The sequence below is a fragment of the Rhinoraja longicauda genome, chromosome 35 (assembly GCF_053455715.1).
Source record: "Rhinoraja longicauda isolate Sanriku21f chromosome 35, sRhiLon1.1, whole genome shotgun sequence".
NCBI classification, from domain to species: Eukaryota; Metazoa; Chordata; class Chondrichthyes; order Rajiformes; family Arhynchobatidae; genus Rhinoraja; species Rhinoraja longicauda.
Window position 1 is genome coordinate 17,087,146 of NC_135987.1, and position 17,429 is coordinate 17,104,574.

Sequence of the window (17,429 nt, forward strand, 5' to 3'; positions counted from 1 at the left end):
AATGTGTCACAATACACAGGGCATCGCACCCTGCTGTGTATGGGGCTGCATACGGAGGACCAACAGCATATTAGGCAGGTGGTCATAATGTTTTGGCTCATCGGGTCATAATGTTTTGGCTGATTGGTGTATGTACTTTCTCTGGGCCTGCCACCTGTACCTTTCTAATGAAAATCGGGCATTTACTTCAGCGTTCATATATTCTGTAGAGAAAAGGGAGTAAACATTGTCACTGAGGCAGAGTTCTTATTTGGATAACCAGCTGGTTATGTTACTCTCGTTTAGTGTTTCAAGAAGTGTGACAACATAAAGAATCTACATGTTTACTGTGTGTATTTACCACAGAGTCATTTGCAGATGAGATAACAAAGCTGCAGTTCTATTTTAAATTTGTATAGTACCCAATGACTTTCTGCTAATTTCTGATGTTCTCATCTTCATTGACACACGCTTTATCGAGGCATACACGGTCCTGACTGTATTCATGGTCAAACCAGTCTGTTAATTATATCGGATTGAACAGAGGACAGATTGTTGAACGAGTCGACCCTGCTAATTAATTGACCTTATATGCCATTTCGCTTCTTAAGAAAAGAGCATTCCTCTTTATCATGTGATTGTAATGCTGAATGCTTCTCAAGTGCCTGTGTGTTTTTGTGCCCAGTGCTTTGTTTCTGCAGTACACAAAAGCACTGTGCATGTGTATGTTCACATCTTTTGATATAAGTTGGTGTTTTGATGATTTACCCTGCAGCTGATAACTTTAATCTGAGTTTCTGAAGTTGTTGTTAACGTGGAATTGGAATGCATGAAACCAGCGATACAGTATTAATTCACAGTATTATTCCACATAATGAACTCATTCTGTTGAGCATCGGCGCTAACTTTTCACAAAATCTTTGAGCAAATATTAAATTAGTTACTATTTCTAAATTTAAGACAAAACTCTCCCCCTAATTAAGCAGTTTTCAACTTTCTCGACTTGTCTTATAGTATTCTTTCTTTAAAGGAGAAGTTCTCTAAAGATTTTTATATGGCAGTGGAATTCTTCCCTCACTCTTCAAAGAAGATTCCTGCTGGTTATTAGTTGCAACAGGGAGCAGAGCCAAGTGATCTGTTAACATATTCACATTCTCGTTCTCACCTTCCACCCCACCAGCCAGCGTATCCAACAAATCATCCGCCAACATTTCCGTCACCTACAACGGGACCCCACCACTGGCCATATCTTCCCATCCCCTCCCCTCTCTGCGTTCCGCAGAGACCGTTCCCTCCGTAACTCCCTGGTCCACTCGTCCCTTCCTACCCAAACCACCCCATCCCCGGGCACTTTCCCCTGCAACCGCACGAGATGCAACACCTATCCCTTTACCTCCCCCCTCAACTCCATCCAAGGACCCAAACAGTCTTTCCAGGTGAGACAGAGGTTCACCTGCACCTCCTCCAACCTCATCTATTGCATCTGCTGCTCCAGATGTCAACTTATTTACATCGGCGAAACCAAGTGCAGGCTCGGCGATCGCTTCGCTCAACTCCTGCGCTCGATCCGCGTTAAACAAACTGATCTCCCGGTGGCCGAGCACTTCAACTCCCCTTCCCATTCCCAGTCTGACCTTTCTGTCATGGGCCTCCTCCAGTGCCATAGTGAGGCCCACCGGAAATTGGAGGAACAGCACCTCATATTTCGCCGGGGCAATAGACAATAGACAATAGACAATAGGTGCAGGAGTAGGCCATTCAGCCCTTCGAGCCAGCACCGCCATTCAATGCGATCATGGCTGATCACTATCAATCAGTACCCCGTTCCTGCCTTCTCCCCATACCCCCTCACTCCGCTATCCTTAAGAGCTCTATCCAGCTCTCTCTTGAAAGCATCCAACGAACTGGCCTCCACTGCCTTCTGAGGCAGAGAATTCCACACCTTCACCACCCTCTGACTGAAAAAGTTCTTCCTCATCTCCGTTCTAAATGGCCTACCCCTTATTCTCAAACTGTGGCCCCTTGTTCTGGACTCCCCCAACATTGGGAACATGTTATCTGCCTCTAATGTGTCCAATCCCCTAATTATCTTATATGTTTCAATAAGATCCCCCCTCATCCTTCTAAATTCCAGTGTATACAAGCCCAATCGCTCCAGCCTTTCAACATACGACAGTCCCGCCATTCCGGGAATTAAGTCCAGTGGTATGAACATTGACTTCCCCAACTTTAGATAGTTCCTCTGTCCCTCTCTTCCCCTCCCCCTTCCCAGATCTCCCTCTATCTTCCTGTCTCCACCTATATCCTTCCTTTGTCCCGCCCCCTGACATCGGTCTGAAGAAGGGTCTCGACCTGAAACGTCGCCCATTCCTTCTCTCCCGAGATGCTGCCTGACCTGCTGAGTTACTCCAGCATTTTGTGAATAAATACCTTCGATTTGTACCAGCATCTGCAGTTATTTTCTTATGTTAACATATTTTAGTGCCTGCCTCTGTGAAACTGTCCTCCTACTTTTCTCTCTGGAGTAAGTCAGTGGGACAGGCAGCATCCCTGGAGAGAAGGAATCGGTGATGTTTCGGGTCGAGACCCTTCTTCAGACTTTGACAATCCATTCAGACTATGTATTTTACATTGGTGTTTCTTGTCCTGTGAATGGTAATGTTGGTAACTGTTTTGTTGTTGTTTTTCTAAGGAGCAAAGATTATTTTGTTTATTTTGACCAGGATGATATAAAAGGAGAACTTCACTTCTTAAATTCAGTAACTTCAACTTGTTTTTTTGTGGCTGTGTTAATTTTGCTTACGAAAATTGGGTGAAAGTAGTTGTAACATTAGCTGAGGCATTTGAGTTGGGTCTGAGGGAGGTGCTGTGGAGATGGTTATGATGATGCTCTGCATACTTTAGTTTAGTCTAGACATACAGCGCGGAATCAGGCCCTTCGGCCCACCGAATCAATGCCGACCAGTGATTCCCGCACATTAACACTATCCTACACACACAAGGGACAATTTACACTTATACCAAGTATACAAACCCAAGCCAATTAACCTACAAACCTGTACATCTTTGAAGTGCGGGGGGAAACTGAAGATCTCTGAGAAAACTACAGGGAGACTGTACAAATTCCGTGCAGACAGCACCCATAGTTGTGATTGAACCGGCTTCTCCGGCACTGCAAGAGCTGTAAGGCAGCAACTCTCCCGCTGCGCCACTGTGCCACCCGTGAAGGGGTTCTTTGTCCAGAATACATTTTGTGGCCTTGATACTCTCAGTGCTTCTTCCAAGTGTTGTTCAACGTGGAGCAGTGTTGAGTTGGAAGCTGAGCAAAGGAATGGAAGGGAATTTCCTTGCTCTTTGTGTTAGGAGTACCAGGACTGCTGGAAACCACTTTATGACCACCTCTGACAGCTCTGCCTGAAATTGGGTGAGGGTATAACTGGATATAACTCTGCCTCAGAAGGCAGTGGAGGCCAATTCTCTGAATGCATTCAAGAGAGAGCTAGATAGAGCTCTTAAGGATAGCGGAGTCAGGGGGTATGGGGAGAAGGCAGGAATGGGGTACTGATTGAGAATGATCAGCCATGATCACATTGAATGGCGGTGCTGGCTCGAAGGGCCGAATGGCCTCCTCCTGCACCTATTGTCTATTGTCTATATTGTGATTTAGGATGAAATTGTGGCTTTGTGGGATAGTTCTGTGAGTCCAGTGGACAATCCCTAAATGTCCATGAGGGGGATTGACTGAGTTATAAATGACATTGCTGTATTCCAGCTTGATGCTGAAATCAATGCCAGTTCCAATCATCATATGTTTTAATGTAGGTTGTTACATGCAGCTGATGGCTTGCTGGGTCGCCCCGGAAAGCATGGAAAAGTCATTGATGTTGCTGTACGTCTGAAGTTGGAGTGGATTATTTTCTAAAGAACATTAGTGATGATTGGTATTACCAAGTGGGGGAGTGACTGTGTTTTTGATTATGATTGTGGACGATGCCAGAACCGTGACTATGTAGTATCGTTTAGTAACAATCCGAGGCACCTCTGAGCAGAAGGGAGAATGTGTGGGCCCAAGTCACAGATCAGATGTTTGACGTGACAAAAGGCATATTAAAAGGATTCTGAAGGAGGTGAATATAGAGAGACAGAATGTATTTGAGCTGAGTTTTCAATGCATTCCCTGCTGTGCTTCAACTCGGAGCGATTTACTGAATCACCAATTCCCTACTTCACAAAATGCTGGAGTAACTCAGCAGGTCAGGCGGCATCTCAGGAGAGAAGGAATGGGTGACGTTTACCTCAAGGTAATGGGTGTCTACCTCAAGGTTTTCCACCCCAATTCTCTACTGTGGTTTAAAAAACTGAATGAAGAATTATTCATTGTAAATGCAGAGCTCTTTATTTTACTGCACAATATTGCCGTCCTACCCACAACCAAGTTTGCTGCTCTTATTTCCTTCATTTCACTAACCTGTCCATTTGAAATTTCATAGTCCAGAGTCAGAAAAATAGAGGATGGAGACAGGGTCCTCAGCCCTCCGAACCCACACTGACAAGCAAATGGGTTCATTACTGATCTTAATCACACTAATCTTTAATCACACTCATCTTACTTGTTAATAGTAGGAGACTTTACCATCTTGTTTCAATGTTATCAAAGATAACAAGTGTATACATGTGTCGGAAGGAACTGCAGATGCTGGTTTAAACCAAATGTTTGCATGTATACACATGCTTGTACACCATTTCTCTGATAGCGCTGAAAATGCATTTGGATGTACAGTAATGTTAAATGCTAATTTAATCTGCTTATTTCAAATTTGTTTAATATTTAAAAGAAATATATTTCTGTTGTGCAGGTTTCCTACATCGGTCAAGACTGTGAAGCAATCCCTGAACAACTTGGCAGGAAACATGGACTTTTCACAAAGCGCTTAGATCTTAGTTTCAATCTACTAAGGTAAGGTACTCTCCACAAAGAGCACATCATCGCACTTTATCTCCAAGGATGTAAGTAATAGCACTTAAATTCTGCAGTGAGCATCTCATTTCTTGAGACACATGATCCACAGTAAAGCTTCTATTAAATTATAATGCACCATCTAGACTTGAAAGATTTCCTTTTAGTCTGATAACTATAATGTGCATCTTTCCATTGTTTCGATATATCATAATTTGAACGTGTTTGTTTACAAACCATAATACCTTGATTAATTTAAACTTACAACTGGAACACACAGCAGAATGTTCTCAGACTTGCCACTCCTGCCAGAAAATAGCACAATAAGTGGGAAATGGGAAGAAACGCAGCAGACTTCTTGTTGGCTTCAAGCTTGTTACAAGTTAGGGGTGTCCTTGAAATTGAGAAGCAGGTCTGTTACTTTTTTAAGTCTGGCTCTAATATCTAATGCAGAATGCCAATGCTAATGTTGATGTCAGATGAATGGCAAGCCATGTACTTTGGCTATTTGTATGGGATAGGGAGCAGCGGAACCAACATTTTCAAAGAGATCGCTGGAAGTCATCCGGAGAAGACTGAGAGTCCAGGTTTGTGTATTTCCGTAGGTGAGGAGAGGGTTGCAACCTTCTCCAGACGAGCAATTGAACTTCCTACTCTCTTGAAGTTTACATGTCTGGAAAGCTCATAAATTCAATTCTAAAGAACCTGGATCCTTGTTAATAAGTGTGCTGGGAGTTGCTTTTGCTCATTCAATCTCATTCAATGAAGGTGGCCGGTGGGTGGGGGGAATTGGGGGTGGGTGTATCAAAATTACCTCCAGCTATTCAGCAGAGGCCATTGAAATGCTTTTTATCCAGAAACACTATCCGTATATCCCTAATATTGACTTTTGATATAACAATGCTCAGAAAAATACTATCTATAACCTCATCATTACAAAAGGAGCTGTTCAGCTGTTTTAGTCACGGTTTTTACTTGAAGACCGAGGCGTGACACAAATCTGTGTTAATTGCTAATTTAAGCAAAAATAATTTCTCGGGTCATATGCTTTGTTTTCTAATGATCTGAAAGCTGATTTCAATAGCTGGCTGTTCCCATAAAAGAGATCAAAGTAGCATCCATGTGACGGTGTTCCAGATACCCTTTCAATCATATGGATGATAAAGTCCTCTATGTTGGTATTATATGCATTTCATAGAAGGAATGTGTAGAGGTAATTAGTTGTCATTGATGAGATACAACTTATTTCATCGTTGAAAGACATGGATTGTTTTTATTCTAAAGGTAGCTTAAAGTAGGTAATAAATCAAGAAAAACATATTGGCATGTTAGTGGTTCGTATTAACATTGCACGAAACGTATAGACTGGATAAGAATCCTTGCAAAATAAAAATGACTATTTTACTGCAGAGAAATAAAGTATATGTGTTATCATATGGTGCTTATACCATATCCATTGACAACTGTGTTATGCAGTTGAATAGGTCTTATTATGATATTGTAAAGAGAATTGTTTATTTTTCAAAATCGTTGCATTTTGAAAAAGCCCACTGAGCCATTATAGCGTGAAAAAGGATGCAATGATAAAAGTGTCACATGATGCTGTCTTATTTGTTTACATTTTTAGTTCACAGTTTTATAAAGGTTTGGCTCCACTTCACCATGAAAATAATCGGTTCAGAATTCATCAAGCATTGCACCATGGAAACAAATGTATTGTGTAAAATTCAATTATACACAAATTTCACACTCGCAACACTGCAATGCATTGTAACAGTACAGATTCGCAGACCTGAATTTGACATGAAACTCCGAAGATTTCTCGGAAACTGTACATAAGTAGATATGAAGATTCTTGGGTCATTTGTGTAACAAGACATACTTCATAACAGTTATTATTTTGGTTACTTAGGACTTTTACCTTCTGAGAGATTCACCATGCTTTGGGCTCTGCAAACTTGACAGAAAGATCTTATTAAGCGGGACAGGCAGCATCTCTGGATAGAAGGAATGGGTGACGTTTCAGGTCACCCGAAACGTTACCCATTCCTTCTATCCAGAGTTGCTGCCTGTCCCGCTATCTTACTCCAGCATTTTGTGTCTATCTTCGGTGTAAACCAGCATCTGCAGTTCTTTCCTGCACAGAAGTATGTTTCTATTTCCATGATTCGGTATACAGATTTATCTACAAAAGTCAACATGCACATTTACTCATTTGAAACTCGTCAATAATCCAGTTTCAATGAGTTTGTGAAAATGATATTAGGATAGATTATGTACAAAGCATAGTTTGCCAACTAGTGGAAAAACAAAGTCTTGGAGAAACACTACGGGCCACACAGCATCTGTGAAAGGAAATGGACTGACAATGTTTCGGATTCAACTGGTAATCCTGCTGCTTTTCCAAATAACATGACCCTACCTCTTAAGGTATTAATTTAGGTTGTATTAAAAAAATCTTAATGCCAAACTTTTTGTATGATACATGAAATATATGAATCTCCACATGGGAAAATATTAAAAGGGATATAGACAATAGGCAATAGACAATAGGTGCAGGAGGAGGCCATTCGGCCCTTCGAGCCAGCACCACCATTCAATGTGATCATGGCTGATCATTCTCAATCTATAAGACCATATAAGACTATATGGATATAAGACCATCTATTTTCTAAAAAAAATGTGATTGAGGTAGAAACACACAAGAGTGCAGAGAGCAAAAAAAAAGTGTATTAATGCAGTCTAACCAAGTTGCTAAATGAGCAAACAAAACACTGAATTAAACTTTGAGATGTACACATTTCTAAAAGCTCTAACCTATCAAAAAAATATGTAGCAAATGGATTAGAACAAAATAATTCTCCAACATTATGGAGCACTATGTGTTCTTTGCATTTCCTAAATTAAAGGAAAATAACTGCAGGGATTGTTCTTAGTCTCGGGAGAAATGGTTGTTGGTAAATATTTTCAAATATAACCTGACTGTCTAATCAAGGCTCCATTTACAGCATTTTTTATTTGAACCTTGGGGAGCTGATTCTGCATCAAATGCCTCCTTAATTTAGTGAAATTATTTTTGAAAAACATCCTTTGTAGAAGTAACTTGTGCATTAGGTTTCTAAATTCGAGATGATTTGCAAACAAGGGCTGAAAAGACTAACTGTAGCAAAATGTGTTAACTTTGAAGAGATGCTGTGAATATTAAGATTGTTAAATGAGTGATATAAAAAAAAGTGATGTGTAGATTTTATTACTTTAATAAAACAAAACACACTTTAAATAGTAATAGAAACTGACTGCATTTGGATGCTAATTACTGTTCCATGAAACTCCATGGCCTTCATTTCAAAAGAATAATTGTGCTTCATGGATTTTTATCAGCTAAATATATTTTTTCTCATTGATACAAGCACTAAATAAAGTGTTTTAGTATTTAGTTGACCTTCGGGGTTATAAAAATAAAATGAAATAGTGAATATTTAATGTGGTTAGAATTCTTAAATATCACTATATTTTCATAGTTATACGGCACAGGACTGACCCTTTGGCCCAACTTGTCTATGCTGACCAAGATTTGTCCTTCAGACAGTGTATGGAATTTTTTTGGTCTGTAAAGCACAGAAGATGTATAACTGCATTTGCTGATTTGGCTGCACTTGATATGATTAGATTTTAATATTTGGTTCAGCAGTTTTCTGATTGCCCTCTAAAGTGCAGGGAAGATGATGTGTCAAACGACTAAATGCGCATGTTGGTTTTTGTAGATTAATCTGTATTCCGCATGAGTGTGGTAAGCATTTGTATATTTGCTATAACTGTATAATTAATATTCAGCACGGCAGCACGGTGGCGCAGCGGTAGAGTTGCTGCCTTACAGCAAATGCAGCGCCGGAGACTCGGGTTCGATCCTGACTACGGGCGCCGTCTGTACGGAGTTTGTACATTCTCCCCATGACCTGCGTGGGTTTTCTCCCAGATCTTCGGTTTCCTCCCACACTCCAAAGACGTACAGGTTTGTAGGTTAATTGGCTGGGCAAATGTAAAAATTGTCCCTAGTGTGTGTAGGAGAGTGTTAATGTGCGGGGATCGCTGGGCGGCGCGGACCCGGTGGGCTGAAGGGCGCTGTATCTCTAAATCTAAATCTAAAAAAAAATAGGGTTGAGACTGAAGGAAGTACAGACTGGGTCATGTCGATCTTAAATCAAGGAGGGAGAGGAAATGGTGGGAAAGAATGTGTGGAACACTAAAGTGGTGGAGTAAGGCAGTGGGTCAGGCAGCATCTCTGGAGGACGTGGGTAGTTGTAATGCAGTGGGTCAGGCAGCATCTCTGGAGAACGTGGGTAGTTGACGTTTCCAGTCTGGATCCTCATTCAGAATGTTTAGATTAAGAGACAAAAGACAGGGAAGATCATTTTAAATTTTATGTTTAAAAAATCTTCAATTATTCAAACCTTAAGGACCACCTCTTACCATGAGGTCATCAAGCCAAACACGCCAGTCGCTTTTTAAACATGTTGATATGAATGTTCACTGCTTCTCACTCCACAGATGCTGCCTGACCTATTGATGAATGCCAGGACTTTCTGACTTATCTGCAGTGTTTCTTTTTGAATGTTCAACGACGGTTACTTTAACTAGCAGTAATTAATTATTGTTTATCGGTTAAAAAGTAGACAAGACATGAAGATTCCAATACTTAGTGAGTCAGGATTACCAAGAGTGAGGGGATTCATCAAACTCTGATAGGGGCTCAGTTCCGTTTTGGGATTGTTAAGTCAGAGGTGGAAACTCGAGAATCAAGAGTGTTTTGTGGTCATATGTCCCAGATAGAACAATTAAATTCTTACGTGTAGCAATACAACAGAATAAGTGAACATAGTACACTGTAGATAATGTAATACACGAGAAAAATTAAGATCAGTATGTCACACAAACACACGCACACACACACACACGCACACGCACACGCACACGCACACGCACACGCACACGCACACGCACACACAAGACACACACACACATACAAGACACACACACACATACACACATATACACACACACATACACACATATACACACACACATACACACACACACACACACACACACACACACACACACACACACACACACACACACACACACACAAGACACACAAAACACACACACACATACACACATATACACACACAAATATACACACACACACACACATACACACACATATACACACATACACACACATACACACACACACATACACACACACACACACACACACACACATACACACGTGCACATTAAAAAAACCCAATTATAGTGTGATAATAACAATCAGAGCTTATTTGGAGGTTGTAGTGTTTAATAGTCTAATAGCTGTCGGGAAGAACTCTACAGCTATTAGGCTGTTCCTGGGCGTTACAGTTTTCAGGCTCCTATACCTTCTACCCGATGGCAGGGGTGGCGTTGGTCTCTGATGATGCTGACTCCCATTTTGAGGCAGCGACTCTGGTAAATCCCGTCGATGGTGGGGAGGTTGGAACCCGTGATGGACTGGGCAGTGTTCACAGATTTTTGCAGTCTTCACTCCTGGGCATTCAAGTTGCTGAACCAGGCCGCGATGCAACCAGTCAATATGCTCTCTGCTGTACACGTGTAGAAGTTCAACTCCAGAAGAGATTAGAGGCCAATATGTGGTGTCGTATTTCCTATTCCACTGGGTAGATATTCTGAGGAGGGTTTGGTGCAATGTGGTCCAAAAGCCTGAATGTGGTTGTAAATGGGGGATAGGAGAGTGGTGTGATGTGGCATGGCCTCAGAGATTTTAATGTGGACTGACTCAATGATGGCAGGGGAAGACAGAAGCCTTTATTCTTGCTCATACACAATCTTGGAAAGCGACCCAGTTTCCTTTTCCATAAGGCAGTTCCTGCTGCAGTTGGCTGCTGGACTTTTCAAGACCTAATGTTAAAGTTCGAAGGGGAATAAAATAAGAGGTAGGTGCTTTATCAAACCACTTAAATGAGGCACACACCTCCTGGGACTGACTTCCCTCAATGCTTCCAATAAAAGTTTGTTGACCTGAAACATTAACTCTGCTTTTCTCCACCAATGTTGTCTGACCTGCCATGCATTTCTAGAAACCTCTGTTTCTCCTTCAAATTCCAAACAACTTATTATTTTAGACTCAGAATGCTGGAGTAACTCAACGGGGTCAGGCAGCATCTCCGGAGAAAATGGATAGGTGATGTTTCGGATCGGGACCCTTCAGATTGATTGTAGCAGGAGGAGGACTGGAAGCAAGAAAAGCTTCTTATTTTACTCCTGCAAGTCTAGTACTTTTGTGGGTTACTTTTCAAAGCCATCATAAAAGCAGCATTTTTGTATCAATTAATTAATTATTTTACTTTATACCATTAGCTTCAGGTTTTCATTTTATCTGTATCAGAATGTGCAGGCAAGTAACTTCAGTGGTATTTTCCATTTGATTTTTAACTTGTGTAATTTTATTTCTTGTTCTGTATTAAGCAGAATGCATTTTCAAGTAATATTTCAGTGAAGCCGATCCGTTTGTCATCAGTTTTCTCTAGAGGACTTGATCGGCCTTAGAATAACTTCTGCCAATGTCTGTGAGCTTCCTGTGTTCTACAAAATATTTAGGCTTAATAAAAAGATCTCTTGTGAAATAAAGCATAATCCATGAACGGTAAAATGCTGTTTTGCTGAATTTCAGAAGTTCCCCAAGATCACTTTGCCAAATGTTTCAATGGTTTGAGAAATTGGGCATTTTCACACTTGGAAAAAGTTCTGAAATTTATTGGCCCTCATGAGGGGCAGGAGGCAAGGAGATCTGATACTTAAATGTATAGAAAAGGTTACTTGAGATTTAAAATTTGCAATTATACCTCTTCGCAACACTTTCACAGCAAAACGAATTTCTGCGTTTTGGCCATGAATCTATCTGATACATTGCATACACTGGCATTACAGATTTTGACCTTTGTTATCATGAGGACATGAAAGCCACCCCATCATAAGCACCAAGCCCATCTATGTCTGTAGAAATGGCCTGATCACCAAATGTGACATGTTAATATGGAACGAATAGAAGATTCTTTTTGACAAGACATGAAAAATCACCTTGTGGCAGTTGGCACGGCGAATACATTTCAGTGGAGACACTAGTAAAGTAAATCTGACAAGTAAAGAGGAGAGATGATGGTTATAAGGTGCTTTTTGGTTCGCTTTTTTTTGACCTGTCAAGTTTCAAAAGAGCTGAATGGCCGTCTCTGTCGTGTGAAAATTGTAGTCTGAAGCAGTTATCTCTGTTAAAATTGTGAAAGCTGGAATTTAATTGATTCACTTAAGGTCTGATTCTGTCAAATATTAATAATTGCCAAACTCTGTTCAGAGATATAACTCCAATGTGTCATGTTAAAATGGGTACTTATCAAAGAATTAATATCGTTAATGAACCAGTGGTTTGAAACTAACATTGCATGAAATTGTGTCTGCCCTTTCATTTAGCTGAAGGTAGATCAACAAGCTTTCAGGAGAGAAGTAACAACTTGTAACATTGGAGTTTCATTTGTATGGTAAACCAAGTCATGTCAGAGATTGAAGTGCTAGTTGTGTTGGAAAGAATTGCAGATGCTGGTTTAAATCAAAGATAGACATAAAATGCTGGATTAACTCAGCGGGACAGGCAGCATCTCTGGAGAGAAGGAATGGGTGACGTTTCGGGTCAAGACCCTTCTTCAGAAGGGTCTCGACCCGAGATGTCACCCATTCCTTCTCGCCAGAGATGCTGCCTGTCCCGCTGAGTTACTCCAGCATTTTGTGTCTATCTTTGAAGGGCTACTTTACAGTTTAAGAAAGATCCAAGGATTTCAGGGGTTGAGGTACACATGACACGTGAGCTAAACTAAACTAAACTATTAGGTTATCTCATGCTGTTAAAAGATTCTCTTCTGCGCTGAGCGTTTTAGCCAACATGATCTGGCACCCGCAATAAAGTTTTAGAATTAGGGATTAAGCCCACGCTCAGCAACATTCATTTATTAATAAATGCCCTTTTTTTTCTCCTCTCCTTATTATATTTAAGATACCAACAGATAGATAACACTTGAAATAACAGATCAGATTTCTCCAGAGCTGAGGTGCAGGTTAAGCATGACTTAACTTGATCTTACAGCCTGCGTAGAACTGCTGGAGGCTCGACTGCTCTTGGTGACAAACCCCTATTTTGGAGCCAGCTTAATCCAGTGGTTTTAGACTGGCCATTGATTTGGCGATGTGCAGCTGGCTTGAAGCATGCAGTCAGAAACTCTGGGCATCAAAGAATGGGAATCTCTGCCCCTTTTTACCAGCCTGAGGCATGGTTTCAGCTGGCAGCTGTCATTCAAAGCCATTACATGTGGCTGTCAATAATCTTAAATAATTGAAGTTGGATGGTTTAGCTTCATTCAAGAATCTGAGCCGAATTGTTTGAATATGTTGGTGATTAACATGTCCAGCTGGTTATTAAGGATACTATTCAACACCTTGATGCTATCGATTCTGCTTTCAACTGACATGAATATGCTCAGGAAATATCCCTGGTGGATATTGATCACTGTGATCCTGACATTATATTCCTCTATTTTTCAGAAGCATCCTACAGAAACCAGTATTAACTCGGCATAATATAGTAGACGATGTGGAAGGGATAATATTAGTCCAGTTCAACCAGTTTGAGGGACTTCATAGAGACAAGATACTGTAGTTGCTGGAATTGAGAGGAAAAAAAAAACTGCTGTAGGAATTCTGCTTTAGGTTTATTATTATCATGTGTACTGAGGTACAGTGAAAAGCTTGGTATTGCATGTGATCCAATCAGATAATACAGTGCCTAAGTACATTTGACCCAAACTCGAGTACATCAGGTATAGTGGAAAGAAAGGTGCAGAATATAGTTCTCAGCATTATCGTGCACCAGTTCCAGAGGCAGAGTCCTCGATGGGGCAGAGGTGAATCGAACAGTACCCTAGCTTATGGAAGAACCATTCAGAAGCTTGATAACAGCGGGGAATAGACAATAGACAATAGACAATAGATAATAGGTGCAGGAGGAGGCCATTCGGCCCTTCGAGCCAGCACCGCCATTCAATGTGATCATGGCTGATCATTCTCAATCAGTACCCCGTTCCTGCCTTTAACCCCATACCCCCTGACTCCGCTATCCTTAAGAGCTCTATCTAGCTCTCTCTTGAATGCATTTAGAGAATTGGCCTCCACTGCCTTCTGAGGCAGAGAATTCCACAGATTCACAACTCTCTGACTGAAAAACTTTTTCCTCATCTCAGTTCTAAATGGCCTACCCCTTATTCTTAAACTGTGGCCCCTTGTTCTGGACTCCCCCAACATTGGGAACATGTTTCCTGCCTCTAACATGTCCAACCCCTTAATAATCTTATACGTTTCGATAAGATCCCCTCTCATCCTTCTCAATTCCAGTGTATACAAGCCTAGTCGCTCCAGTCTTTCAACATATGACAGTCCCGCCATACCGGGAATTAACCTAGTAAACCTACACTGCACGCCCTCAATAGCAAGAATATCCTGCTGTTCCCGAGTCTGGTGGTGCATGCCTTTGAGCTTCTCTATTTCCTGTCCATAGGGAGCAGAGAGAAAGAGAAATTACCAGGTGGGGATGTCTTTGATTGTGTTGCCTCCTTTTCCGTAGCGGTGTGAAGTGTAGATAGTGGAGGTAGATAGTGTAGGTGGAGTCAGTGGTGGGAAGTCTGTCCACTCAGTGGATCTGTGGGGATAAAGGATCCCTTTCTCCCCCACCACAGATGCTGCTCGACCAGCTAAGTTTCTCCAGTAGTTTGTATTTTGTCTTTGTAAATTAGTAGTTAGCTGGAGCTATCAGATAAATCCCTGCCAAAACTAATGCAAATAACAGAAAACCAAATATTTAGAAAATACTATAAATGATGTGGGGATGTCCAATTCAATTTCTCTGTAGAAGCTAAGCATGAAAGGAAGAAATATCTAAAATGTGGGGTGCACTAGTATCTTGGTCTGCTGTTTATTGAAAAACCAGGAAGTAAACATACAAGAACATCAAGCAATGAGGAAGAAAATTATATACTGGACTTTATTATGATGGTTTGGAATACATAATTTAGTCTTGTTGCATTTGTTGCAGGGCTTTTGTACGATTTGACATAAAAACACAAGGTGTAGTTTTATTTTGGACATACGGCATGGAAATAGGCCCTTCGGACCACTAAGTCCATATCGACTGTCGATCACCTGTTCAAGCTAGTTCTGTGTTATCCCACTTTCTCACATTAGGGGCAATTTTACAGAAGCCAATTAGCTGAAAGGGGGCAGAAAAGATTTACGAGGATGTTGCCAGGACTCGAGGGCCTAAGCTATAAAGAGGTTGAGCAGGTTAGGATTTTATTCCCTAGAGCATAGGAGGTTGAGGGATGATCTTATAGAGGTATATAAGATCATGAGAGGAATAGATAGGGTAAATGGACAGTCTTTTACCCAGTGTCGGGGAATCAAAAACCAGAGGACGTAGGTTTAAGGTGGAGAGGGAAAGATTTAATAGGAACATGAGGGGCAATTTTATACACAAAGGGCGGTAGGTAAATGGAATGAGTTGCCAGAAGTGGTAGTTGAGACTGGTACTATCACAATGTTTAAAAAAACATGGATAGCGTGGCTATGGAGGGATATGGGCTAAATGCAGGCAGATGGAACCAGTGTAGAAATTTTGTTGGCATCAGCAAATTGGGCTGAAGCGGCTGTTTCCACACTGCATGACTCTATAGCTAATTAATCTACAATCCCACACGTCTTGGGAAAGGGAAACTAGAGCACCTGGAAGAAACCAACATGGTCACTGGGAGAACGTGCAAACTCCACACCCACAGCACTTGAGGTCAAGTTTGAACTCGGGTCTCTGGCGCTGTGAGGCAGCAGCTCTACTGATGCCCAAATGTTCAAAACACTCTTCAGGTAGCACCTCGAGGAAAGAGAAGCCTTGGTATTTGTCCTAGTTCTGATGAAGAGTGTTCACCCTGAGAAAAATAGGAAATCCTGGCAATACTCAGCAGGTGAGAACTAAAAAGGAGACAAGAAAACTTGTCGAGTTGCAGAGAGGAAGGGGCTTGGGGCAAGTCTCTGGTAGCTTGAAACCAGTGTGATTATGGGGAGGGGGAAAGCTGTAAACAATGTTGTTTGGTTAATGAGTGAATAGGAGCAGCCGGGGAGGGTCAGTGGATAGACAAAAGAACCTCGACAAAAGAATGTGGACGTTTCAAAATTCAGAGCAGGAGAAAAAGCTCCGCATGTCAGTCTGGGTACGCTCTCCGCTCCCAGCGAGAAGTAGAAGTGACAAAGCTATCAGTACAAGCAGAGCTAATAGATGGGTGTGATCCATCTCAGTCAACGGTTGACTTGAAGGACAGGATCAGACATGATCACTCCAATGGTGGACTTGACGTGAGGAACTTTTTTTTGTACACCTGTGGAATTCGAAGAAAAACATTGCAGCTAATTAAATTGTGTAGGAGCATAACCAAGGATGCCTCTTACCCCGGGCACTCCCTTTCCTCTCCCCCTCCCATCAGACAAAAGGTACAGAAATGTGAAAACGCACACCTCCAGATTTAGGGACCGTTTCTTCACAGCTGTTATCAGGCAACTAAACCATCCTATCAACAAGTGAGCAGTCCTGTCCAACTATCTACCTCACTGGAGACCGTCAGACTTTATTCAGACTAAAGTCAGCACTTTATCTTGCACAAAATGTTATCCCCTTTACCCTGTATCTATACACTGTGGCGGGCTTGATTGTAATCATGTTCAGTCTTTCTGCCAATTGGATAGCGTGCAACAAAAAAGCTTTTCACTGTACTTTGGTACACGTGACAATAAATTATTCTAATGTAAGCAAAGCAGCAGTCCCTTTGTGAACATCATGATGAGTAAACAGCAAGAGATAAGCAAAATAAAAACCATGTTCTTTTTAAAATATTAACCGGGACATCTGAGAGCTCTTCCTTTGAACGGTCACGTAATATCTTTTATATCCATCTCAAGAGGTAAATATAGTCACAGTTTAATTTTTTGTTTACGAGATGGTGCATCTGTCATTGAAACATTCCCTCATTGTTATATTGAAGAGTTAATAGGTTATGGGTTCAAGTCTCAAGCAGAACTGGCAATCATCTGATTTGGTTGAGTACTACCACTGAGTCAAACATGCACCTCATTCACAGCCTCCATAATTTTGGAGCTAGGTGTGTAGCGATCTCACTGGAACTGATGGGTACCTTGTTAATGTGTGCAATGTAGTGCATGGGGATGCCCAGAGGACATGGCAGGTTTTCTAAGGAAACGCGTGATGCCTTTGTTTGTCTTCATGGTGATACTCAACCTAGTCAGAAGGTTGACAATTCCACTTGAGGCCTGAACCCAGAACAAATTAATA

The 17,429-nt window shown here is 41.3% G+C and overlaps 1 protein-coding gene across 1 annotated transcript in view; it reads left to right on the forward strand.

The window, feature by feature from the left end:
* lrmda (leucine rich melanocyte differentiation associated) overlaps positions 1-17,429 on the forward strand; it is a 694,153-nt gene that overhangs the window by 10,510 nt on the left and 666,214 nt on the right. Inside the window, exon 2 of the mRNA XM_078428324.1 lies at positions 4,836-4,936. Coding sequence (XP_078284450.1) covers positions 4,836-4,936 — 101 coding nt within the window. The remainder of the gene's footprint in view (positions 1-4,835; positions 4,937-17,429) is intronic.